The 26,134-nt window shown below is 42.7% G+C and overlaps 2 protein-coding genes across 3 annotated transcripts; one reads left to right on the forward strand and one right to left on the reverse strand.

Moving 5' to 3' along the window:
- Positions 1-417: 417 nt before the first annotated feature.
- Positions 418-24,723, forward strand: LOC108070470 (ankyrin repeat and BTB/POZ domain-containing protein 2). Of its 2 annotated transcripts, XM_070285947.1 has the most exons (8): positions 418-597; positions 654-873; positions 9,100-9,312; positions 19,902-22,032; positions 22,098-22,872; positions 23,501-23,864; positions 23,925-24,252; positions 24,315-24,723. In XM_070285947.1, exons 3-8 carry the CDS (start codon positions 9,194-9,196, stop codon positions 24,555-24,557), a joined length of 3,960 nt encoding a protein of 1,319 aa, XP_070142048.1. In that variant the 5' UTR covers positions 418-597; positions 654-873; positions 9,100-9,193; the 3' UTR covers positions 24,558-24,723. The 2 variants fall into 2 exon arrangements, with proteins under 2 accessions (XP_070142048.1, XP_017016440.1); XM_017160951.3 differs by lacking the exons at positions 418-597; positions 654-873; positions 9,100-9,312 and adding an exon at positions 16,187-17,701.
- Positions 24,724-25,316: 593 nt separating this feature from the next.
- Positions 25,317-25,917, reverse strand: Cpr78E (Cuticular protein 78E). The gene is made up of 2 exons (XM_017160854.3): positions 25,823-25,917; positions 25,317-25,766 (listed from the first exon to the last, which is right to left on the reverse strand). The coding sequence occupies exons 1-2, from the start codon at positions 25,832-25,834 to the stop codon at positions 25,374-25,376; spliced, it is 405 nt and encodes a 134-aa protein (XP_017016343.1). The 5' UTR covers positions 25,835-25,917; the 3' UTR covers positions 25,317-25,373.
- Between the last annotated feature and the right edge of the window lie 217 nt (positions 25,918-26,134).

Genomic DNA, 26,134 nt, shown 5'->3' on the forward strand with positions numbered 1-26,134 from the left:
AATAATATAAAATGGCTATATCTCAAAAATGATGCAAAAATATTGAAAAACAGCAAAGTTATAATTATTTTTCTAAAAATTTATCGAACATTTGCATGGGAGCTATATGATATAGTCGTCCGATCCGGCCCGTTCCGACATATATAGCAGTGAGAGTATATAGAAGACTATATGCAAAGTTTCATTCGGATAGCTTTAAAACTGAGGGACTAGTTTGCGTAGAAACGGACAGACGGACGGACGGACAGACGGACAGACGGACGGACAGACGGACAGACGGACAGACGGACATGGCTAGATCGACTCGGCTGTTGATGCTGATCAAGAATATATATACTTTATAGGGTCGGAAACGTCTCCTTCACTGCGTTGCAAACTTCTGACTGAAATTATAATACCCTGCAAGGGTATAAAAAAGGAGGGAAAATACTCGTAACAACAAAAAGGAAAAGAAAAGAATACGAGGAAAATATATATGTATATAGAAATACAACTGCAGTAGTGAGTGTGTTGTGTGTGACGGTGTGTGTGTGTTTGTGAATATGCAAAAATGCCAGGCAAATGTTGATTCTGCTGCTCGCCAGCCACTGAGCGGTGGTAGGTGAAAGTAAAGCAATTTGTTTAATTAATTGCACGCAAGCAATTCTCCACAGAGTCAAGCGATCACTGTGCCAAGTTAGTGGGCCCAATTAACTGAATAATCACTGCCAATGGCCTGCAAATGAGCGGGGTTCACCCAGGTTAAACCGAGCTAAGCCCTCCTCCGTTGGATTATCATAATTTGTGCCAGCTCAAGAACTATTTGGATTGGGATTATCCGCTCAAGTTGGAAGTTGGATAAGGAATTCTACGGCCATTGGCATATCGGCAAAGGTAAGTTAAAGGCACGAAGTATTTAAAAATAGTAATTTTAAATCAGTTAAAAATTAATAGTTCACTTAAAAACGTTATAGTTCTTGTTAGTATCCATTACAGCACTAGCTACTATTAAATATTGAAGTTACTCTACTATTAAATAGTTTCAGCTCATTAAAAATACTGTAAAATTTGGATAATAATAGTTTGTGTAACATTCCGTGAGCTGGTATTCCCCGCTCAAGATCCGCAAAACTCTCATAAGCAAATTCATTGTTTATTACCTCGACTTTGGGCTTCCGAGGAACCTGAAGTAGCTAGCCACTCCTCAGAAACGGAACATTAATGCGTTCATTCTTACGCTAAACTGTTCATAAAAATATGGAATAAATTCGCTAATAAAGAGTCGCGTATACACACATATCGGCAGGGAGATCAAAATCTATATGCAAATGCGACCGACTTACAGTGGAAGTTATGCTAAAGACCCGCATGGGAAGATCATTTTTTGGCTTGTCTCTTTCTGTGTCGCAACCCAATTTCAATTCTGATTTCGACCCGCGACTTTAGCCGAATTGTTCTTTTTTTTCCCGCGGCAAACTGTGACAAAACATTTGGCAATAAGCTGAATATATGTGCTGTGTATCTTACAGATTGGCTAGTTTTTCCGTGTTCTGGTTTAAAGTGGACAACAAACAAGCTCGTAAACAGTCGGGCACCCAAGCCCCAACGGGCACACATATGCATATACAGTGGATCGCAGCTTATTTCGTGCAGTCAAGAAACGAAAATTTAAAACGTCCCTGTGGCTAAACGATTGAAGATAATCCAAATATTTAAACGCAGTACTTTTAGTACTTGTACTAGCATTTATACTGAACAAAGACAATCTTCCTAATTATAAAAACGATTTTGTATTTTAATAAAAACTAATTTGAGGGCTTTTTTCATGCCGCAGCTTATTTCGTGCACTTCGTTTGATTCAACTTATTTTTATTAATTTAATATAAACAATTTTATGTGACCTCTTATTTTATTCTGAATACCTTTCAGATGATGTTTCAATTGAATTAACTAGTTTTTTTAATGTTTCTAGATTAATTTTAATCAATTCCTCTAAGGCACTACTTTTTTGATAATTTTGGTCAAAACTTTTAATTTTTGGGATGGCTAGTCCAATATTTGCTAAAAATTTTAAATAAGGATTATGTCTGGGTGACATTGATGTTGTTTTTTTGTCATTAGGACCGTTTTGTGTGAGCTAAAGCTTCCGAAAGTCCGATAAGTAGTAGAGACCGCTGTACTAATAGTTTTGCAAACTATCCCGTGTGACCACGTTTTCTACATTTTGAAAGAAGTTAACATTTTATATTGAAGGGAACATATTGGTTTCCAAGATCCTGCCAAAAAAAATTTGGTTTCCTACTCTACAGGAAGCCATTTAGGCCCAAATAAGACACGATCGCCGCCTTGCTTCAGAGTAGCTTGCAAGTGTTTGGTTTATAGCTCAATATTGGGTCTCCGCCAATAATTTATACTGTCATCAGGATTAAATTAGTTAAACTTTTACTTATTGGTAAAGATAAAAACATTCCAAAAGAAAATCGGACGAATTATAAGCTCCTATGAAAAGTTTTGATGTTGCTCCTGTGCTGGTTTCCTTATAAATGGCTCTTTTCATACTACTAGAGCCTTATAGATGTATTTTTGCAACAAGAGGCGTATTAAATCGGCACTACACTTGTTTCTTATTTCGTGCTCTATCTATATAACAAATTTGGCAGACGTTTGTTAATGATTTCACTTTTTTTTTGGTCCATGTAATGAACTTAATGTTCACTGAAAAATGTATTCGGTGCATTTCGGCCCTTATGTTTGGCCCAATCTTCACGGACAAACGATTAATTTATGTTTTTATATATGTGCGATTTAAGAATAACATTTTCGTAGTACCACGGTGATTTTTTTTCTGTCTTAAATTGAAAGAGAACTAATTATCGTATTTTAATAGAAATTCGCGATCCTATTTTACTTATTTCCCCATAACTTCATATTTTAGTGTGATCAGGCCAAGAAACTTTTAAAATATACATAAGCTACCAATACCAAAGCCAAAATAAAAAAAAAAATTAAAAATTAAGCCAAAAATTCATTGTTTCTTACATTTTAACTAGCTGCACGAAATAAGCTGCGGCGTGAAAAAAGGTCATAAATTTGTTTTTTTAATATTATTGTTTGTTCTTATTAATTGGGAAGATATTTTTTTTTAATTTAAAATGTAGGATATCTGATTCAAAACACTGCATTTAAATTGTTTCGATATCTCTTATGGTAGAGCAGCAGTGATGATTTATACTTTAGTTTCTTGACTGCACGAAATAAGCTGCGATCCACTGTATCTATCTATCTGTTGGTACAAGTTCGAATGGTCTTGGGTAAACTATTTTTATTGACTTTAGCTTTGGCGTTTGACACCTTTGCGGTTTTGTTTACGATCCGAATGAGTGTCTGTCGTCCAAGAAACAAAGAGAAAGAGGAGGGCAGGGTAGGGGAATTAACTTTATGCTAAACACTGTTAAATATGTTGGTTAAAATGTGTGTGTGTGTGTGTTTAGCTATCGTTAAGAAGTGCCAATATACCTGAGATCGCATTAATTTACTTAATTAAAGCTAATTGTCTTATGCACTTGGTAAATAAATAGGTTTGGAATTATCTATGATTAATGTTAATGTTAATTTGGTTAGTTTTTATTGGAATATTTGAAGCAAATTCAGTTTTTAATAAAACTAAGTTTTAAGAAAAGGTTCAACAAAAGGTTACAGAAATAAATTAATTTCAATATCTAATATAGGATAAGAGGAGATTTAAAAAACCCACTTTCTGACTTGTGGGCGGCAAGAATAACCATAAACCTAAGCCCACAAGTGACATTTTAAAAAGAACCAATGTCTTGTTTGATTTAAGATATTTAAATAATATTTTACAGCTAATTTCAAACCCCATTTTATTTAGAATTCGACCATAGCCACCTCCTGGGTAGTGTATAAATATTTTATTGTTTAAATCAGCGAATCAAGTCAAACAAAAGGCTTAGAGGCCCAGCTGCTGCCTGCGAGAATTGTGGTCTTGTGGGTCTTGTGGACCACAGAGGTAATCCGGGGGTCTTGGGGCCCTCAAAAGCCGCTCGTGCCGACGACACACACCTGACAAGCGAGTCAAACGCAGCCGAGGGACCACATTCTGTGGCCTGACATTATTGATACATTATGGGGCCATTTTATAGGGCCGCCATCAAAGGAAAGGGCTTTGGAGAGACAAAAAAGAGACACCGAGGAAATAGATATAGAGACGTCTGTGGGAGATATATCTCTATAGAGATAGCGAGAGCAAGCTGTGGTCAAAGACTGGGCTTTGTTTTAATTACCAGTTGGGCGAGCGTGTGTCCCACTTGGGGCTGTCACTGTGTCACCTGGTGAAGGGATTGGCAGGGGAATACACACCGAGCGGGGTCAGGGCGTGGCCCTTTTTGTCTCCCGTTAAGCCAATTGTCCATTAAGCCCGCCGCTGGCTGCTGGCTCTCCGATTGCATAAGCCCCAAACTGCGAGTATTTCACTGTCAGTTGAGCTGAAAAAGTGCTTTTTATTATTTTCCTTCGCTTATTGGTATTTTGCCCCTTGCTGACATCACGTGACAGCAACAACAACGGCAACAGCACGGAAAACATGGCTTAAATGCTGGTTCGGTGGCATTTTTTCGCCGCGAAACAAATAATTTAAATGTCAATGGGCGAGAGAGCAGGCCAACAGCCAACCAAGCAGCAACCAGCGGAGGCCCAATGCCCAATAACAACCAGGTGACCCAATTCCGGGCAGACACTGCAGCAGCCGAAAAACACTTTCTCTCCGGCTCCAGCTCCAGCTCCAACTTCGATCGCGTTCTGGGTTCCCAATTTCGACCTCGTCGCTCGTTCGCAATTAAGAGAAAATTTAATTTTGAATTTATTAAGGCAAATAAGCCGGGGCCTGGTAGCCCAAAAAATGCCGTTCGTGTCTTGCTTTTGACATGAATCAATGTTTCCTTCGCATGCAATCGGTTTCAGAACGCCGAAGACGAGCTGGAGATGGAGATAATTACGGACCTCCACATGGTTCTTCAGATGCCACAACAAGCTCTGCGGATTGGCCTTGGGTACTTATTGCCAAAAGAAATTCGAAAATCGAATTAAGATCAACAGGTTCTTCGTCCAGCCTTCATTCTGAATGATGATGGATGCATCTGGGGACTGAGTCATGTAATTTGTGATCGAACTCTAGGCTACTTAATTATTTGATATATGTATTTATGCTGAAAGGTTGGGCTACGGGAGTAATAGTATTTGTGGTTTGATTGATTAATTTGTATAGAATTATTTGGATTTATTAATTAAAGTGCTAAGGAAAATAAGGTGGAAAATTCGGAGATTCTAGATGATTCTTTAAGAATGCCTCGAAAAGTTTAGACTTTTTAAAAGAAATTATTTACATTTATTTAATAATTATAAATTATTTACTTAAAAATTCAATAATTTAATCAAAAATAAGTTAAAGCTTGAATGCAAAGACTTTTTTACGTAAATCTATTCGATTCTTTGTACTACAACAAGGTAAAAGTATTGTAGAAATCTATTAAATCCACAAAAAACATTATAAAATCCCCCCAATAAAAATGCATTTTACTTTAAGACTACATAAATAGAAGTTCTTATGGCTTAATTCCCATAACTTGGGGCTGCCAACAGAGGCATTAGGTTGCATTAACATTTAATAAATTCTCCAGACAACCGAAACCCTTGATTATTAGAAATCGATATGGCTTCTCAAATAATCTTGAAAGATTCCCAATAGGTTTTTCAGTAGATAAAATAGCAATTCCCAGACAAAAAGTATCCCAACTCCCAGAGCTCACACATTCTTGAGAAGATCGAAGCCAAAGGCCGTGGGGCCACTTGAAATTTGTTCAGTGTTTGCCTTCAACTCGATGGTTGGAAAGAAACCGAAAGAAATTCCCTGTGTCTGGCCAAGTATCGGTTACAAAACGTTTCAATTTTTGCTGGCTCACGGGGGAGGGAGAATATATGGAATGGAATGGATCGCAGATCGGTGGTTATCATTGAGCATTTGTTTATTTTGGGCCATTTTAACACGCGCTTGTGCCTCCGGCCAAAAAAAAGAGACTGGCAGGCAGGCAGAAGATGCCCCAAAAGAAGAGAAAAATCAGAAAATCCGATGATACGGCGCGGGAGAGAGTGCCACAGAAATCAGATACCTTTTACGAGCTTTTGCCACATACTCGTAGGCCAGCGAAGAATGCCAACCAAATTGGTGATAAATTCATCGATGAAATTGTTTAGATAACAAACGCAGCCACACATTTGTTTTCCTGCCCCCCCGCCCCGGGGGAATTCTGGTTTTTGTGGTTTATTTATTTTATTCCTAAGCTGTCGGCCCGGCCAAGTTGCCACCGCAACTATCTATAAATGGCTAATGACAATGGATTAGCATAAGCTGTGCAATTAATCTTTGTAATAAGTGGAAACCGAAGCAAACCAAACCACAGACCAGGTCCAAAGACAAATACGAATACGAATAACATTAGGGCCCGCGGCAAAGAAATTATTGGAAATTTTCAGCGTTGATCTTTTGTATGATTAATGAATGAAGCGAACCGAAGCGATGGGCACGAACCCCGATCCCCGAAACCCAGCTCGAACCGAAGCCATGATTTTATTATGCAAATCGCCTGTTAAGGGCGTAGAAGGCCGCATCTATTAGTGTCGGCTACACACCATCCACCAACGCCACCTGACTAGGGATTAACTGGGAATCATAGATGTGATTCTATATTTCACACCGGGATCAAAGGGGGAGTCCATGGTGCAACGTTGCATATTAATGGGCCCGGGGCCAAACTTCAAACAGTTAGTCGTATGTGCGGCATATTAATTATGAAATTTTCGTATGTGTCGTGTCTGTTTTTGTGCGGAGTTGCCTTTCACTTTGGAATGCGGTAGCCGGCGAAGAAAGAGGGAAAAATAACTCAAAAGCCGCCACAAAACAAGCCGACAGCGAATAAATTCGTTATAATTTGCTATAACAAAGAATGTTCTTCAAGAGATTTCGACCGGAATTCAAGCTCCAATTTTGCTGGAGCAAAAAAAAAAAAAATAAATAAATAAATACAGAAACGCGTTGAAGATAGTTCGGAGATTCTAAATAAAATATCTATTCAAAAAGAGAATTCAAAATCAAACATAGTCTGATCTTGTTTTTACATTTAGTTCAAGGATTCCCTTCAGAAAATAGAAAACCTGAAATCAAAATTGATATTAAATAGAAAATACGGTTTCCTGTTTCCTGGAAATCACATAAAACCCCCAGTGATATGGGAAATTTGTTAGTTGAAGTGATTAAAAGAACCTGGTCTGGAGAGCCATAAACTCGGTGTTATGTGATATCAATTTGCTGCAAGTTCTCGGGAGATCACAGATCGCTTTCTCGCCGGACCCATAAATCTGCCAGAGAGCAACCAATGGAGGACAGAAGAATGGAGTCCGACTAATGCCATTTAAAATGCGGCAGTTTAGCTGCCATTTATATGGGTATCAATCGATGTTCCTCCGCGATTATGTCCATTATTGAGTGTCAGGGCTGGGATAATTAATGCGACGCCAGCGACGAAGACATAAAATAGAGTTAACAAAACCAAAAACGGTGAAAAAGAAATCTGAGAGGTGAGTCGGGTGAGCCAGGTGAGAAGCAGCGAGATGACCCCATTTGTCGGGGCTCTGATAAGGGGTCGCACATAGCAAATTGCCATGGGATGGAGCGCGATGAATATGCGCCGAGCATCCCGCTGAGACCGAGCGAGATCAGTGGATAAACACTGCAAAAAGCATTTAAATTGTTTGGCCAACACACACGGTTAACAAGGTCAAATCGATCGCTTGAAGTGCTTAAGCTCGAGTCCGAGCCCATTTATCACGATCGCAGATTTATGTGGGGGAGGTTTATATAATATGTGGGATGCTTGAGCATGATTCATGCGAGTGCCAATATAACTTGTTTACCGGCCATGGTGTGTGCTTTAGTGCCAGCGATTTCCTTCCAACACTTTTCCCACTCAAAGTCATAGAAGAATATATACCGCCCAAGTTGGAGAATAAAGATATCAGTTTGTGGCAGCAACCATATATGAATCATGGCTCTAAATTACTGGGAACCTGCTGGAACACCTCCTTCATTATTAGAAGCCATCCTCACAGCAGCCCCATCATCATCATGGGCACCGTTTCCCTTTCCAGACCGCTCTTCTGGACACTTCCGATAAGATCGCTTTCGGTATTCAATAGAAAAGCCAACCGGGAACGGGAACCAGCTGCTATATGTTTTCCCCCGTCTTTTTTACGAGTAAAGTCTGACATTATGCCGGCAAAAACGACTTCCAGCGAAATGAAATCGAACGGCATTGATTGCATGCCAATGTGGCTCCAAAGTTCTTGATCGACACCTGCGGCCAGACGACGACGACGTTCCGTCAGCCGAGACAGCGACTCCGATCCGACTCCGACTGCGACTGGGACTGGGATCCACATTCAGATGCAGATGCAGACTTCGATCCAGGTCCAGACCGAGTCTGAGATCGAGATCGAGACCGACCATTTATAGAGCAACTGGCCAAGAGCAACTAGCAAGACGATCAACAGACGATCAACTTGCCATGCCAATGACGCAAAACACGCAATGGCCCGAGTCTCCTCCGCTCTGGTGCTGCTTCCTCCCCTGCTCATCCTCTACTGTCGCTGCTGCTCCTCCTCCGCTCCCCTTTCTGAGCTTTCTCTGGCGAGGAGGGAGCGTTAATTATTACGAGCAGAGGAAGTGGCCACGGCGTCGGCAGCGACTAATTGCACTGGAGCGGCTCCAATCGCAGGGGCAAGCAGCCGGCCGGCTAGACGACGTTTCTCTCCCCTGGTGGGGGACTGCTGCTCCTCTTCCCATCTAGTCTGGGCATAATTACGAGGGGAGAAGAGTTTAATGAAATTGAAATCAAATCGTTGAATTTCCTTTAGATTGATGGACTTGCTCTTGCAACTTAGTTGAAATAATTACAAGATAATAATTGCCTAGATTTTATTTTTTTATAAATATTTATAGCTATATAATTAACCTTTCATTAATGATTATTGTTTGATTTACACCTTTCTTAGCCACAAAATGCCGCAGCTGAAACTGTGAACTCTGATTCTAACTCAGAAGTAGAGACGAAGAAGCTTCCACATACCCAAACTCCAAGACAGAATAATGCCCACTCGCCACAACTGGGATACGGAGCGCGTGGGCGTGGCACATCTGGCCGGAGCCCTCAGTCCGCTTTGCATAACCGATGCCAACCACGAGATACTGCGGCCCAAGCCGCGGAGGTAAGTTCGCTGCCTCAGTCTTTCGTTTTAGTTCCAAATCCCAAACGGAATATAACTTATAGCTTATGCATGCATGGAAATTATGACTCCGGGGTTCTCTGATTTACTAGCTCGATACCGATTATTTGTTATTCCCAATCATTCAGCGGATGTTGGAGCCCGCAAGCTGCGAAAATAGCAATTTTGTTAAAGATTTCTTAAGAATAATTATAAATGTATAATTTTTCAATTAATCCAACTTCCAAGTAGTTTCCACATCTACAGTAGTCTATAATATGAAAAATTTGTAAATTTTAATAAAAAATTAGCTAGAATTATTAACTGAAAATAGTAAAAAATTTAATTTTTTATAGTTTTTCGGTCACACTTATAGGTTTACTTCTCTGCTAATTATTTTTTAATATTTTGGCTTGTGTCTTGGGTAAAAATTAAACAATTTTTAGGAAGCAGTGCAAACGGATAAAGCAGTGTAAAAGCTATCAACCGCCTTGGAAGCAGTACAGTGCTTCCGATCTTTGAGTACTGCTTGCTATATACTCAACGACCAAGCAGTGCGATTTTAGAGATTTTTATAAATCAACAGCCGATTCGATCTAGCCGTGTCCGTATGTCCGTTTCTACGCAAACTAGTCCCTCAGTTTTAAAGCTATCTGAATAAAACTTTGCTATATATGTCGGAACGGGCCAGGTCGGACGATGGCTGTTTTAACAATCTTACTTTTTTAAATAAAAACTACAATTAAAAAATTCATATTAGACTTGGGAGAAGACATTTTTAATAGGACAAATATTTCATTTTGCCTCTTCTTTATAATTAACAAATCCACAGTATTTTATGTTGACAATTAATGTGTGGGAAATTACTCTCAGAAATATGAAAAATTAAAATAATAAAAAATATTTACATAGCAAAAAATAGTAATAATTTCAAAGACACTTAAGCAGCTTCAATTAAAAGAAGAGGTATATATTTGTAGAGTCACGATATAAATCACATTTATGGTTTAGCAACGTTTTGACCTCGAGTTGTGCCTTTAAAACCTTGAAAGGTCGCCGAAATCCAACTTAAAAAATGAATTAAATTTTCCGCACACTTATATTTCAAATCTCAATTCCCTGAAAATTAGCCATGTAAGAAAACTGTTGTGTGGTTTACTCTTAAAATGATTTATTTATTATCATATGTAATAAATTTCTTGAATTACTTAATGATGATTTGCTTACAAAAAAGAAATAATAATGAATATCACCTTTGCGAAATCTTACCAAAAGTCTCCTGCAGACTTTGACCATCAATTTTAATCACTGTCAAAACCTAGAAAAATGAAAATAGGAATTAAATCTCACCTGGCACGTGCTCGAGTATTTTTAGAAATCTGTGACAAGAGCGAATTCTTCGCTTCGCTGGAGAATCTGAATTATATTTTGCCCGTTCTGGTTTCTACAGAGTCGCCAGTTTCTGTCTGGCGAGGTTCTTCCTCCACAAAGGCCACTATTTTTGGACTTGGCCACTTGCATGCATAATTGTGCACAAAGGCGTGAAGTAAGCCGGGTCTTCGGAGGGGGACAGCCAGTCAGAGGGGCCAAGTTGAACGGACAATAAACTCTTATTCTACTTCTATTCGGAAGTGAGACAAAAACAGTCGAGATACACAGGAAAAAATATGCTAGTCGGGGTTAAATAAGTGAAAAATCTAATAAATATGACAAATCATAGGGTTTAAATATCCATTAGATTTTTTTTAATATCAAAATAATGAGAGAGTAAGATATAAATAATATTGGAGTTAAATGAACTTCTTTTTTTTGTTCTGTGTAACTAAAAAGTTGGCTGGGAAATGCTCGTATATAGAAGACCATAAAGAAGGGCCAGAATAGCGGACGCTAGACGATTTTCGGAAATAATAATGGATTGTTTGTCTTCTTGGTCTCTAGACCAAACGGGAACGGTCCGTCTACGATTCGTTTTCGCATTGTGAAGCCGGTCAAGGTTAATTTGGAAAATATTAGTGTCAGAGGAAGGAAGCCAAGCCAGCCCCTCGGCACAAGATTGCTCCGGATGTGGGCCACAAAAACCGAGAAGATGAGACTGGCTTTACGACCCAAGCACAAGCACAGGTAGAGCTCAAGCCGAAGCTTAGACTGGAGTTGGAGTTGGAGTTGGAGTTGAAGCTGAGGCTGAGGCTGAATAATTATTAAATGCGGGCCCGGCCCAGTCAGACTCGACTAATTCAATTAAAACGAGACTAGAGCCGGCGCTTCGCGCACTTACAGATACAAAATCTGTGCCACAGCGAGGTTGGTTCCGAAGGTTCCAAGCAAAGTTCAAGCTCGATTGAGAAATCCCGCAGACAATTGCCGATCGGAATCTGTCCAGGAAACTGAAATATGACTGGCATTTTACGAAACTTTATTGTCGGACAGCCAGCCATCTCTCTTTCGGGCAATTAAAAGTCTGAAATGCGAGTAACAACAAACAAATGACAGTTGGAAATATTTCACACAACAAACGAAACGAAAGTGAAAATCGCAAAATGTGAATAATTAGCGGCAGGGCCGCAACAATACGGCGAATAAAATAATAATAGCTAACGAACTGAAATAGGAAAAATTTACGAAAAATTCGCCACAATTGCCAGTGGCAGCCCCATCCCCAGTCCCCAGTCCCAACAATTTGTAGCTAACAAAGTCAATGACAATGGCCAGGAGGGCTCCGGCTACCCATCTCTCTCTCTCGGCGAGGGCAACAAACCCTGCATGCCGTCTCTATCGGAGCATCTTCGGTGTAATTTCGAACGCAGCATTAAAGCGGGCACAAGAAATAATGCGGCGACGTGGGGCAGGTGAAAACGTTGTTACCTTTTTACCTCCGCCTCGACTTTCATCGTCGCCACGGCTACGGACCACGTATCTGTGAGATACTTTTCGGTGTTTGTCAAAGTGCACTTATATACTTAGCTTAACTATACTTAACTAACTAGTCGCCATCAAAACAGAATCATCCAGAAACCGCAAAAGCCCCAACAACAGCAGCTGGAGAAAATCAAAGGCGCGAAAGTGTGGGAGATTTTAGGGGTTAGCATCTGTTGCCCAGATATATAGTAAACTCTCGTACTGGCAGCAGCCTGCTGATAGATCTGGATAGACAGGCGACTAATTAAGTCGTGGAAGCGTTGCCGTCAACGAGGAAGGTGCCGTCTTCAAACGGAAGCAAAGTCAGTTGCTCTCCTCAACGGCATCTTCCTCAGCATCTCAGCATCTTCATCTCCATCTCCTCCTCCATCTGGTGATGCTGCTTCATCATCATCTTCGCGAGACCTCTTCAATTGGCGATGGGATGTGGTTGAATGCGGAAACCTGGTCGGACGGAGGACGCCTCACAGTAGTCAGTAGCAGTCGCAGTCGCAGTCGCAGCATATTAAACTCTAATCAGCAAGATGTGATGATACGATAGGGCCAAAAGCACTACGAGAGAGCACTAGGTAGCAATTTGTCAGATGTTGGCTTGGGGTTTCATAACAGTTACAGCCAATTGCCGTGTCACTGATGGTGTCGGGATACCACTGCCGTCGGTCCGAGCATATCATTTCCAAGGCATACACAGGTGGGGAGTGTAAACTAACCGAGATTGTCATTAACTCAATGGGGTTAGAATTTATAATTCCAGAGGGAGTAAGCTGGCATTATCCTGAGCTATACTTTGTATGGGAATCTCACCTAAAAGAAGAATGATACGAGAGCTGTATCTTTAAGGAAGCTGAAGAGTTAGCTTTTGAGTGTTGAAATTGTGTGATATATTGAATGTTTAACTTAAATAAATATAGAAATCTCTAGTTACTAGCTTTTAGAGCTCAATATGTGAACTTAAAACCCTCTTCGAATAACTTTCCTGTCCAGATTTCATAATATATATTTCCCACAGTGAAAACATGACTCAGCCCGAAAGAAGCCAGGCTTGAGCAATCCATGTCAATCACATATTTTGATAAATCTTCCATGCGAGGAAAAATAGAAAAAGGGAAAATATATGAAATGAAAATTCGTAGAAGCCACCCAGTAACATATGCGGCTTAAGTATCTCAACTTGCCTTGGGGCTGAGACTCTGTGGGCTTAACCTTGCCTCGACTTCCATTTCCATTTCATAATTTGCCGATATTTCAGCCAGGTAAAGATTATTAATGATCTGGTTTGAAGACCTGGTTCTAATGATCGGCCATCGACAAGCAAAGCCGAACGCCAAATACCATTTCCTGTCTAATACTGTCAGGCTTGAAAAACGAAAGTACCCAAAAAGTCCGAACATTAAGGCACGCTGGCAAACCTCATTAGTCCGTTGACACACATAGCCATATGGCACATATGTATATATACATATCTCCCAAAAGGTTCGGAACGGCCATATATCAGCTCTTTACTTTCTGGTGAGTTGCACTTACCGCCTTTGTCCAGTTTTTCCAGCCATTTCGGCAGTTTTTTTTTCGTCTTTGCGGCCGAGTTGTTTTATAAACACGCGAATATTACATTAAACCTTTTGGTGTACATAGTTTCTGTGTTTTGTGGGCTTCTGTTTCGTTTTTTAATTTTTGGGAGGTCTCCCGCGAGTCGAGTGCGGAGTATAGAGCCCGGCCTAATGGGTGTAAGCATATTTATGGCCTGTCATTACTTTTCCGTAAATTAAACTTTTTAATGCGAAAATTGCTTAGAGTGTAATTTTTTTAATAATCCAGCTGGCTTTGAGGAAAGTTATTGTATAATCTGACCGTCCAATACGACTATAGTCGAGTAGATAGAGCGGCACCGAGTTTTCCGTATTACGTGGGCGTTCCAATGCCCGATCTTTCTTTATTCGTTTCGTCGGGAATTTGGGTCTCTGGATCGTGGCTTTCTAATTGCAATTGCTTTGTGCGTATGTCAGTGGTTGTGGATGGGATTATGGTTGGGTTTTTGTGGTCTCGGACCGCTCCCATTTACCATTTACCATTTCATTCTTCATCCACAAAAGAGAAGCTTCTGGCGGTGGCCGAATCTGGATGGGGTTGGGGATCCCTGCTTTTTATATATCGGGAGAAACAAAAGGCTAACCCCAGAGAAACCGTTATGTCAGCGCCGGAGCTGCTTGTATAAATCATTAGAAGCAGGTTACGCTCGGCAATTTATTTGCTCCACACATGAGATGTATCTTGTAGATGTATCTGCGGGCCTACGCACGTCTGCCCATGCTCAGAACCACTGAGCTGCTAGGCTGCCTGGCCGAGAATCTTACCATCCGGGTCTGGGACTGGGACCTGGACTGAAGCCAGGGAAAGGAAGCTGGCAAAACGATCTGATAAGTGTCAAGATTGTATAACCTTCGTGCGCTGGGTGGTGCTCCTCTGGATGCGCTCCCTTGGCCCCGCGGAACAGTTATACATAATTAAAACCAGCCACCACTAGAGATGGTGCCCAGTCACGTCTTTGGAGCTGGCTGGGAGGCCTTTGGAGGTGGGAAATGTGTGTGATCATGAAATTAGCTTTGCTTTGCACAAGATACTCTATTAATTTTCATATCTGGTAATTAGTTTTAATTTTATATATAAATATGCTGTGAAAGTGAAGATCTGTTTGCACTTTTGCAGCCTCTTCTTAGTCTGACTCAATTTAATTCATATCTTTAGATGCTTTTAGAGGGAAGTGTTTGATTTGAAGCTTGGATTACTTTCCCCTTCACCAGGGATTAAATTAAATCTACAATTATTTTTTGTATTTCCTCTTAATCTGGGATTTAGTTAAATATATAATTATATTAATTATTAGAAAAGCGAAAATCTTCATCCTATTCAAAGCCTATTTCCTTTATGATTAACCTTAACATTTGATCATTTTCTACGCGTTCTCCAATTATTTCGCCCCGCTGAGCATCACTGCTACCAATCGCAGGTGACTTTTTGAAAATCACCTCTATGCTAGAAAAACAACAACAGTGAAGCGAGGAAAATGAAAAAGAAAACTCAGTGATACTGCTCCAGTACTTGGACTCGTACTCGAACTCGAAGTAAGCCCTCAAAAGCCGCCTTGCCTGCTGTCTTGTCTCGTTTCCACCGCAGTGGCAGTTCCATTGTTTTGGTCACACAGCTGAGAGGCTGAGAAACAAATGGAAAATGGAAAACAGAAAACGGAAAATGGAAAAATTACCCAAGATAGAGCCAAAGACCCGACCCTCCGCGCAAGGTGGCTTGCATTGGCTCTAAAGCCCCGCAGCATAAGGCCCAAAATGCGCTGTGAAAATGAGGAAAAACATCTACAATTGCGGGAAAAATAGTATAACTGAAAATAGTATTTACTTAATTAAATTATTTGATTTTTGAAAAGTGGATTGGAGTACATATTTCACTCAACTATTGAATAATATGTGAGACATACATAAAAATAGATATTAGAGAGTTTTGTGTGTTTCGCTTCCACCTCAAAATATCTTCACAAAATGATTTAATATATATGTATATATACATATGTATATATGACATTATCATTGGGACATTAAACCAATTAAGTAAATAACTCAAAAATAAATAAAAATGTTAGAGAATATATACTCATCCTAAGAGCCCCAAACATAAATTCTTTGACAAGTTTAAGCCTCAAAAATACATAATAACAAGCATCAATATTTCCTGGAATTTTTAAACTCAAAGAAAAGCTATTATTTTGACCGCAACTGTATGGATATCACCATCGGCAATGACTCGACAGCGCAGTAGAAGCCGACGCAGACGCAGACGCAGACAGCGACTGCGACTGCGACCGAGGCAGAGGCAGCAGCTGTGGCTCGAATCGAATCCAAAATCCAAGCTCAGTTTCAGTCAGACTTCAGCTTCAGTTTCAACAGGAAGCACGCGCGTTTTTTAGGAAAATTTCGGAAAGAGTTCGAGAGCTTCGGCCGCGGCTGGCTGAGCACAAGAGCAATGATAATTTATAATTTGCATAATTACCATTATTACCAAGTGCGACAGTGAAATGGAAAAGGCTTTAGTACATGAAGAAGCAGCTGGTGGCTGTATTTCGAAAAATATCTAAAAAACCCCAATAAAGCTACGAAATCAATATTATAAAAAAACGAAGAAGTAATGATTAAAGCAAGAAAATTCATTTAGAATTTCGAAGAGAGTAATGTTTCGAAAAGAAAATATAAAATCAACAGGTATAAGTGAATTAACAAGAAAGTGAAATATAAAGCAACCAATATGTATAACAATGGAACCAAAATAATTAAAAGTTTCTACAAATAATTATAAAGAGAATAAATAAAAAGTAAATACGATTGAAGTGACCTTTAAAAAGTGGACCAAAGATAAATCCCTACCCTATTTCAATCCTAATCTTTTTTGTGATTATAATAATTTAAAACGAGATTGAAACTGTTCTAAAAAAAACTAAAAAACAAAATACTTCAAGCTCCGTTTCGAATATTTAATTTAAAATTTATACAACTGAGATATATGGAAAAGGGCTTTAAGGACTGCCATGACACCAAAGTTCAACTAACAGCATCACCAGCATGTATTGCACCAAAGATTGCACCTGCAGCCTGTGCCGCGAGTTGCGTGGCTACAAGCCAAGTGGCAAGAAGGTTGCCACCCCCAAAATCTCTGCTCCCGCATCCACTCCGCCGAGTTCCCTGCTCAGCAGGATGCTGAACGACAACTTTATCCTGCGCAGGCGCGGCATTTCCCTGAAAAACTTCCAGCCGCAGTCGCTGAGGAACAGCGAAATGCTGGCACAGCAGCTACCAGTGCCACGGCCTCCTCAGACCCCATCGCCTACGCCCATTGAGGAGCTGCCGGATTGGGCGGCGGAGGATGACTCCACGCGGGCGGGACGAAAGCCCAACCATAAGGTGGTCATATACTTTGGGGACTCCATTAATCGCGGACAGCATTCGCCACTGCCATCGCCTAAAGAACTGCACTCGCAGCTGCTGCAGGAGATGTCCCAGAAACTGAAGACCCACGAAGAGGTTACTCCAGTGGGGAAGGAGCCGAAGACTGAAGCGGTGGCGGGGACGGAGAAGATAAAGGTGGAAACCACGCCGACGACGACGACCGTGGCGGCGGCGGCGGCGGCAGTGGAACTGCGGACGGATGACGAACTGCCGCCCTACATTGAGAGCGTGCAGAACGGCGTAATTAATATCAGAATTGAAGGCAATTACCGGCGAGCCAGTGCCTTGGTGGAAACGGTGGCAAAACCGACTCTGGCCGTCGTGGGTCCAACGAAATCCGATGCAGCCGACGTTGCCGGCGATGGCAACGATAATGACGACGACGATAGCGACGACCCTGGCCAAGATGAGGCGGAGACGGACTCGTGCGACTGGAGCTACGTCCAGGAGTGGCGGAGGGCAGCGAAACGGTACTGGGAACTTGGCATTATTTACTACCTCCCGATACCCCGATCCCCTATGCCACTTGCCATTTGTTATTTTTTCATTTTTCTATTTTTCATTTCTATTTTTGTTGTGCGATTGCAATTCTATTGTGAAAGTTGGCGAAAAAGGGATTTCTTCTAGGCGTAGAATTGGATGGCCTTTAATTGGAAAAAGGGAAAGGAACTTGATTTGAGTTCAACGGGGAATTGAATTTGACGAGAATGCAATTGAAATGCAATTGGGAAGATGTCAAAAATAATGCCGAGTCGAGAAAATAGGGAAAGCAATCAGAATTGAAAGTAATAAAGGGGAAAAAAGAGTCAGGAAACTGAAAAATCAAATCATTATTCAGTTAAAGATAAGAATTTAAGTGAACAGAACAAAGAACTAAATAGATTTAATGGTTACAAGATCAGAAATAATAAAGATAATTCGAGTCCCACGCCATACAGATTTTTAGGCAGTTCAAATTCAACTTAAAGTTGTTGATTTTAATGTCACCCATTAAAGATGTTGTTTGGTTTTATAAGTCATAATGTTGAAAGGAAAATCGTAAAAGTTTGGCCTTAATTTACATAAGAAGCTAGTGAAGTGAGCATTTTAAAAGTGGATCAGTTGTACTTTATTTAAATGTTTAAAGAATGTAAAGAACCTCAGTGGATTTTATAGTTTTCTTTTCTATATAAAACAGATTATTTAAAATGTAGAAAATATGCAGAAGAATAATATTATGATAATAAATTTAATGAATTTGTTGCATTAGTGAATAAATAAAATGTAAAGCTTTATAAAATGTATAGCTTTACCTTTCAAATAAATAACCAGAAAGGTAAAGTTCAAGTTCAGAATTAGATCATAATAACAGAACTCTTAAAAATGCAAAAATCACCACATAAATCCTATTTAGCACAGAACAGCAGATCTGTATTAAAGATATTAAAGACATATTGTCAAAAAAGACAATAAAAGATGCGTCCAGCCATCGCGAAGCTCAGAATTTGGGTCAATCACAGCTCAAGTTACAGCATAGCTATAGTCAAAGCCAGAAATCTAAGCGATAACAATGGCCAGAAATCATAAAGAATGAAGAGATTTTGCGGACAACTAACTTAGTCACATGCAAATGAAAAATCGTAACTGGCTTTTAATATCGCTTTTTATTTTGCGACAACCAAGCCCAACTGGAAGATGAGAATCATGGATGGGGCCAAGAACTGTGAGAACGAAGATCAACCCACTTTCCAAAACAAAAGGGAATGTTTAGCAAAAGCAGAAATTAAGCGTGTTGAATGCCCTTGCTTCCAGAAGGGTTTTATGCTTTTTTAAAGGTTTTGAAAATGATTTATTCTATGATTTTTGTGTTTAAATATTGTTCAAAAATAAATAAAAACGGTATTCTTTTGTACAGAATCTTAATACTATTGATCTTATATCTTTCTTAATATTTATTAAATAACGCTGGAACAATGTAAATATTTGGCCTTTATTTACATATTTATTAGCTTGAAATACCTTTTAAATTGTAGAGTATTCCGAATGTTTTCAGAAGCATTTGACACAAATTTTGCATAAACCAAGCTGCCGACTTGGTAGGGCCTTTGTTTATATATATTTATTTATTTCTTGTTTTATGTCTCCCAACTACGTCTACTTTTAATTAGGTGTCACTGCTTTGGGTTTAACCCGAAACTAACTAGAAGACTGTCAAGATTGTGTGAACAAAGATTAGCGGCAAGGTGACATCTCTCCCGTCTGTCCGTTAGCCAAAGCCTTTGTTTATCTTAACCGGGCTTCTTTAGAGGTTTTAGTGGAATCTTAATGAGTTGCATCATTTATAGACCTAGAAATAGGTCAGCTTGGCTGCGAAATTTTTAAAAATATATTTATTATTTTGCTATGCAAATTAAGATTTCTTAATTGGCAGATATTAATGGATTTTGCCTAGAAATGAAGAACGATAGCAGGTGTGACAGAGATCGTATCTTATCGAATTTTGAATATTGATTCTACATATTAATGATCTAAATGACACATTAATGTTTTCGTTATCAGATCAATAAAAGATTTTAAAGCATTATCGACATAAATTGAACCCTTTGGTTTAAAAAAATACATATGATATATTCTTATTTAAATAAATTAAAAATACAAGTTACATAATCAATTTTTCTTAAAATTTTTCAGACCCACTGGCAACCTGCCACCCAACTTCAGCCAACTTCCCGCTCCCAGCCAGATAACCGGCCTGCCACCCGTTCCGCCCCTACAGCTGCAGTCTCCTCCCCAGCAACAGCCGCCGCAGCAGCAGTCCCTCTCGCAGACGCCACATGGCGGAGGCCCCCAAAAGGGTCTGGCGGTGGCCATGGCCACGCCAGCACCGCGGGTATTCAAGGAACTGGCCCAACAGCCAAACAACAACAAAGGCTTCCCCCACAAGATGGTGTCCAGTCCTGGCTGCCAGCTGGTGAGCTCCTCCAGCCAGTTGACTTCGCCTGTGTCCACCTCGAAGGCCCTGATTCCGCAGCGAGCGGTGGCTGGTCCGGCACGCCTGACCGTACAGAGTACTCCGGTGAAGTCCCAGCCTCCACAGCTAAGCGGGAGATTAAACCAGGTCTCGCCTAGCAGACCCACGCTGGGGATACCCACAACGACGGCAAACTCCTCGTCGGCCAGGACGCACCAGCATGACCAGTTCCGGGCGTTGCAGCGAGTCCAGGAGTGCCACAGCTCCTCGGACGAGAACCGGAGCTCCGGACACGCCAGTATGTCGGATACGGGTGGCCACAGCTCCTCGCCAGCCGGTGGAATGACCTTGGGGCCGCTGCCCGAGGATAGACTGGCGGCTGGTGTTACCAACCGGAGCACCAGATCGCGCCGACATCGCGGCATCATGCCGGCGGGGAAGGCCCCGTGGAGCGGAACCGGACTGGAGGACATTAAGCTGGCTATGCTCACGCTACGCTCCCAGACAAGCAGCAGCACATACAGCAGCCTAAGCGCCGGGTCGGAGAGCTCGGAGCCTGCCCGCCGCCTGGGCAGGTACTCCTCGCTCGAAACCGTGGTGACCACCACCAGTGCGGACGAGTTCGTGTGGGTGGACTCCCACAACAGGCTCGTGGAGCTGCAGCATCCACCCTGGAGCCAGCCTTGCATCCTCCGAGTGCTCCGCAACGGACGCTGCCAGCAGCAGTCGGAGCACCTGGCCGTGGAGGCGGTGTCCCGGCTGGGCTATCTTCTGCAACGAGCGCTGGTGAGGATTGCCCGCGAGATTCAACGCTTCTCCGCGGGCATAGGCCTTTGCTCCAAACAGGAAGTGGCCGGAGCTCTTCGGGTGGTGCTCAGCTCCTCACTGGCGGACTCTTGCACGAAGGCCTGCCTCCGGGCCGCCGCCATGTTCGCGGTACCCGGCGAGAGCGCCCTCAAGCAGAGCAAGTCCGCTCGAGCGGGCCTCCAGCTGTCGGTGGGTCGCTTCTACCGCTGGATGACGGATGCCCGGCTGGGCAAGTTCATTCATGAGTACGCGGCGGTGTACCTGTGCGCCGGCATCGAAAATCTGCTGGAGGAGATCGCGCTGCAGTGCAACGGGAGCACTGCAGCTGCCCTGGACCAGAGCATAGCCAGTTCCGGCGACGTGTGGGGTCTGCTGCAGCCCTTCGCACACCTGAATGCCGGAAGAGTGGCCAGTGGGGCGTTGGCCCTGCCCAGATGGGCCAGTGCCTCCTCGCTGGCCACCTGCGTGGGCAGTGTGCGGGAACTGAAGGAAAAGGCTCTGCGCACGCAGCAGGAGTTCCAGCTGGCAGCCGCCCTCTCCGGATCTGCGCTGGCCGCTCTCTTCTACTTCATGCGCTGCTCTCAACTGGAGCACACGGAGCTACTGGCCGCCTCGGGCTGCAACGCTGGCCAGGCCCCGGCTGTACCTCCGGGTGCAGGTGGTGCCTCCGCTTCGGCGGGCCACCATGTCCAGGAACTGTGCTACGAACGTGCCTATGTAGTGCTTCCGCCACTCGCCGAGTGGCTAAGAGTGGCCGCCGCCCATGCCGAGCACAGGAGCGCCCTGATGATCGACAAGGATGACATTATGCAGGCCGCACGTTTGCTCCTGCCCGGCGTGGATTGCCCTATCCGCCCGGTGGCCCACGATGAGGAGCTGCCCACCAAGAAGACGCATTTCAACAATGCTCCCGCTGCCAGCTCGACGGGCACAGGCACGGGCAGCAGTAGCTGCAGCTCGCCAGTGGTCAGCGGTATTGGGATAGGAATCGGCGAGGACACCTCGGAGCTGGGCAGGCGAGCCACCATCGGAGTAGCGTTCAAGGTGAGTAGTTTTTATGAAGAAGTTGAAGATCAGGATTTTTTAACATATCCCCCTTTTTCCCCCAGCTACTCCTAACCGGTCGAGCGGAACTCCTAGCCCAGGCCGCCCAACTGCTGCCTCCAACGACCCGCTACGATACCCAGAACAGCGCTGGATTAACCGCCCTGATGATCGCCAGTATCCGTAACGATGAGGTGGCCCTGCACGCACTCCTGGACGCCGGCTGCGACCCGAATGTGGAGGTGCCTCCCTCTGGTAGCCCTGGACATCCAGCTATCCAATCGGACACTCAACACTGGACAGCGCTGAGCTTCGCTGCCAGCAGGGCCAATTACGTGGCCTTGAGAATTCTGCTGGAACGAGGAGGCAAGGTCGAGGGCGGTGCCCGTAGCAGCGAGGAGAAATGCACACTGACGCCCCTGCAGTTGGCTGCCGGAACGGGTAACTTGGAGATCGTGGCCCTGCTCCTGGCCCATGGAGCCAATGCCTTTATGTCCACCCAGCAGAAGGACTCTCTCTGCTTTGCTGGATCCGCACAGAAGGGTTGCTTCTGCGCCATTTCCGTAGCAGCAGCCCATGGACATCGCTCGTGTCTTCGGAAGCTGCTCACCCATCCAGTCTCGCCCGGGACGAGGGATGTACTCTCACTGGAGGAGATGCTGGCCGAGGGCGATGTGGGTGGAGTGAGAGCAGGAGGCGGTGGTGGAGGAGTAGGAGCAGGTGGACCTGGGAGTGTTAGTGGCAACGGAAACAATGAGGATCTGCTGCCGCTGCTAAACAAGACGCAGATCAAGCGACTCCAGGAGGCCATGTATCACAGCGCCGAGAATAATCATTTGGGTAAGTTTCTTTAAGAATTTCCTAAACAATATTTAAGTTTAAGGGAATCTTTTATAAGTTTTTTAATCAAAATAGAATCTTGGAATCTTATATTTTTGCAAAACTTACTAATTTTGTAAGCCTTAAAACGTGATGTTTTCTTTCTTTAGTTAAATAATTATTTAATTCAGGTACTTTTATGTTTTAAATAAATTAAACATTACTTAAATATTTAGAGATTTTTGTTTTACTAATTTCTTCAGTAAACTTTAAACCAAATTCTTCACTGATTCAAATGCAAATTAAAAAGAATGCAATGACCGATTAAGTGATTCAATCTCTTTTTAATGATTTTCTAATTCATTAAATCGGCTGAAGCTCGTCTTAAAATTAGTCAAAATATAATTTGAAAACCGGATATTGTGAGAAACCGTTGGAAGAGCTTTGTTTACAATTTAAGTCTGAGCATTTAGGATTGAATAAGATTTATCGTCTGCCAAATGAATCTCTTCTGATTCACAAATTTTTGCAACTCCTAAAAAATATTGAATCTTCAATAAAAATTTGTCTTAAAAATGATAAAACCCTACCAGGGTTATTAGTAATAATTATAAAAGTGTCACGTTCTCATATTCCCTTTCCTCTCCAGACATCACAATTGAGCTACGGAAGCTGGGTGTGCCCTGGACCCTTCATTGCTGGATGCACGCCTTGTCGGCAGCTCATGACCTGCGACTGGACGCGGTGATAGATCAGCTGCTGCAGGACTTCCTGCAGGTATGTCCCGACGACTACAGCGCCCAGTTCGTGAGCGAATGCCTGCCACTGCTGTTCAACATATTCCGGAACAAAAACGAGGGCACCACCCTGCTCCTGGCTGACATCTTTGCCACCTGCTTTGGCTGGGAGACACTGCCGCCGGTCAAGGAGCAGCCGACCCTGCAGCCCGTCCAGGGATCACGGATCGATCCGAAGTTCGTCAACAATCCAGAGCTGAGCGATGTGACCTTTAGGTGGGTGTATACTTATAAAACAGATTTGGGAAATTAATTTTTACAAATTTTATTTTACAGAGTCGAAGGCAAGATCTTCTACGGACACAAGATCGTCCTGGTCACGGCGTCGCCGCGCTTCCAGAGCATGCTGAGCTCCAAGCTGAGCGAGGCCAGCTCCACGCCCACGGTCCAGATCAACGACATCCGCTACCACATCTTCCAGCTGGTGATGCAGTTCCTCTACAGCGGTGGCTGCAGCTCTCTGGATGTAGCCCACGGCGATGTCCTCGAACTGATGGCGGCTGCCAGTTTCTTCCAGCTGGAGGGATTGCTCCGCTACACGGAGGCACGCTGCTCCGAAATGGTGGATGTGGACAATGTGGTGGCCATGTACATACACGCCAAGGTGGGTTATCACTAGGCTTCTTTAATAATCGAAAACGGGTCTTAATGGTTTTGATTTTTCAGGTCTACAATGCCAATAGACTGCTGGAGTACTGCCAGTGCTTCCTGCTCCAAAATATGGTGGCCCTGCTCACCTACGACGATTCCGTGAAGCGCCTGCTCTTCGCCAAGAAGATTCCCAACCACGATGTGCTCGCCGGGCTGCTCCAGACGCTTCAGAACCGCCTGAAGACCCGAAAACCCAACTCGGGAGGCGGACTGGTCAACTCCTATCGATCGCCACCGCCCACGCCGGTCAAGAAGTGATCACGATTCCATTCTTATTTATTGCATTGTTTTTAATTTAATCTCTGAGCTTTTATGTATTATAATAATGTCCCCGTCCCGATACCGATCCCTATTGTCCCGTCCTCCTTGTCCCTAGTTGTATTTTTGTATTTTCAATTTGTTCAGCGCACTGTTAACTTATACGAACCCCAGGATGGCCGAGCAGGCGGTCCTCTAGCTATTATTTTGTAGTTGAAATTGTTTCTGCATTAAATGAAGAAAGTAAAATTTTAGAAACATATGGTTTGTTTTATGAAATTAAAAATATATACAGGTAAGGGAATAGGTCTTTCCAAAAAAGCGTTTAAAGTTTTAAAGTAATCTAAATACATGTTTTATTTATATAATTTTGAGAACGTTTAAATAAGTTGCTGTCTTCATAAGGATAAATTATAAAATCAACGCGATTGATTTGTTCAAGTTTTGTGCATTTTAAATGATTTTTGGAATCTTAAAATTGCTATCCAATTCCCCAAAAATCATTAAAAAATTCCATAAAAGCTTATCAAGCACATATTCATTCTTTGTAAATATATTTTCTTAATAAAAATACTTACAAAATACCCAAAATAAGCCAACACTCTCCGTTGAGAGCTCAGCATAATTAGTTCTGATTTATATAAAGCATATGCTCGAAGAGCTCTCCTACTTTGCCTGTCTGGAATGTCAGATAAGTCCATCAAAATCGATTTGTTTGAGATTTATTTATGCTGAGTGCTCTTTAGGGACTCCCCTCATTTTCCACTTCCCAGCACAAAACACCCATAATAAAATTCCATCAATGCCATTCCTTTATTAGACCTTCGGGGGCTTATCATAGTCCAGATCTGGCTGCGACACTTGCTCGCTGACCTGCTTGGCGGCCAGGGAAATCTGAGGGAGGATGGCTCCGCCCTCGGGTACAAATCCATGGTCATCGGCCTTGTAATTCACAACCACCTCCTTGCCATTGGCATCGAAGTACGAGTAGGAGCCGCTGATCTCGAGGTACTCATTTTCGGTGCCCTGGTTCCGGACCACAGCCTCCTCATGGCGGTGGGTGCCGTCCTCGCCAAGATAGGAAAAGTTATAGGATCCATCTTCGTGCTTCTCGTGGGTGGACTCCAAAATGGCCACCGGTGGCTGATCCACATGGTCCACGGGAGCACTCAGAACGACGGCCAGGCAGAGGGCCAGGGAAATGAAGACCTGGCAAAATGATGACTTGGGAATGAGATAATCCTTGGAGAGGGCGCCATACTCACGATCTTGAACATGCTGATGCTGCTGCTCTGTCTGACTGGAAGGCTGACTTTGATTTGACTCTGAGCCAGCGGCGACAGCTCTTTATATTGCCAAAAATAATATGGAATTGAAATCAGAATTGCTGGTCGCCTTGTTTACCGGTTATTGGCCAATATCCAGACACTTACATACACGCCATATGTACAATATGGGCTCGGAGCATTTACTGGAAACCCGTTCTAAGAATTAATTAAAGAGCAAGCTTCTTACCGCGTCCAGAGACCCATCTGCCAGCTCCCAGCCCATCCATTGCACATCTGAATTCCTGGCTG

Source organism: Drosophila kikkawai, chromosome 3L (genome assembly GCF_030179895.1).
Source record: "Drosophila kikkawai strain 14028-0561.14 chromosome 3L, DkikHiC1v2, whole genome shotgun sequence".
NCBI lineage: Eukaryota > Metazoa > Arthropoda > Insecta > Diptera > Drosophilidae > Drosophila > Drosophila kikkawai.

Bases quoted from the DNA above. Each gene is read 5' to 3' on its own strand.
- LOC108070470 (XM_017160951.3), top strand. From the start codon at position 16,848: ATGTATTGCACCAAAGATTGCACCTGCAGCCTGTGCCGCGAGTTGCGT. The intron at 22,873-23,500 runs GTAAGTTTCTTT...TTTCCTCTCCAG, and splicing joins CGCCGAGAATAATCATTTGG to ACATCACAATTGAGCTACGG. The intron at 24,253-24,314 runs GTGGGTTATCAC...TTGATTTTTCAG, and splicing joins CCATGTACATACACGCCAAG to GTCTACAATGCCAATAGACT.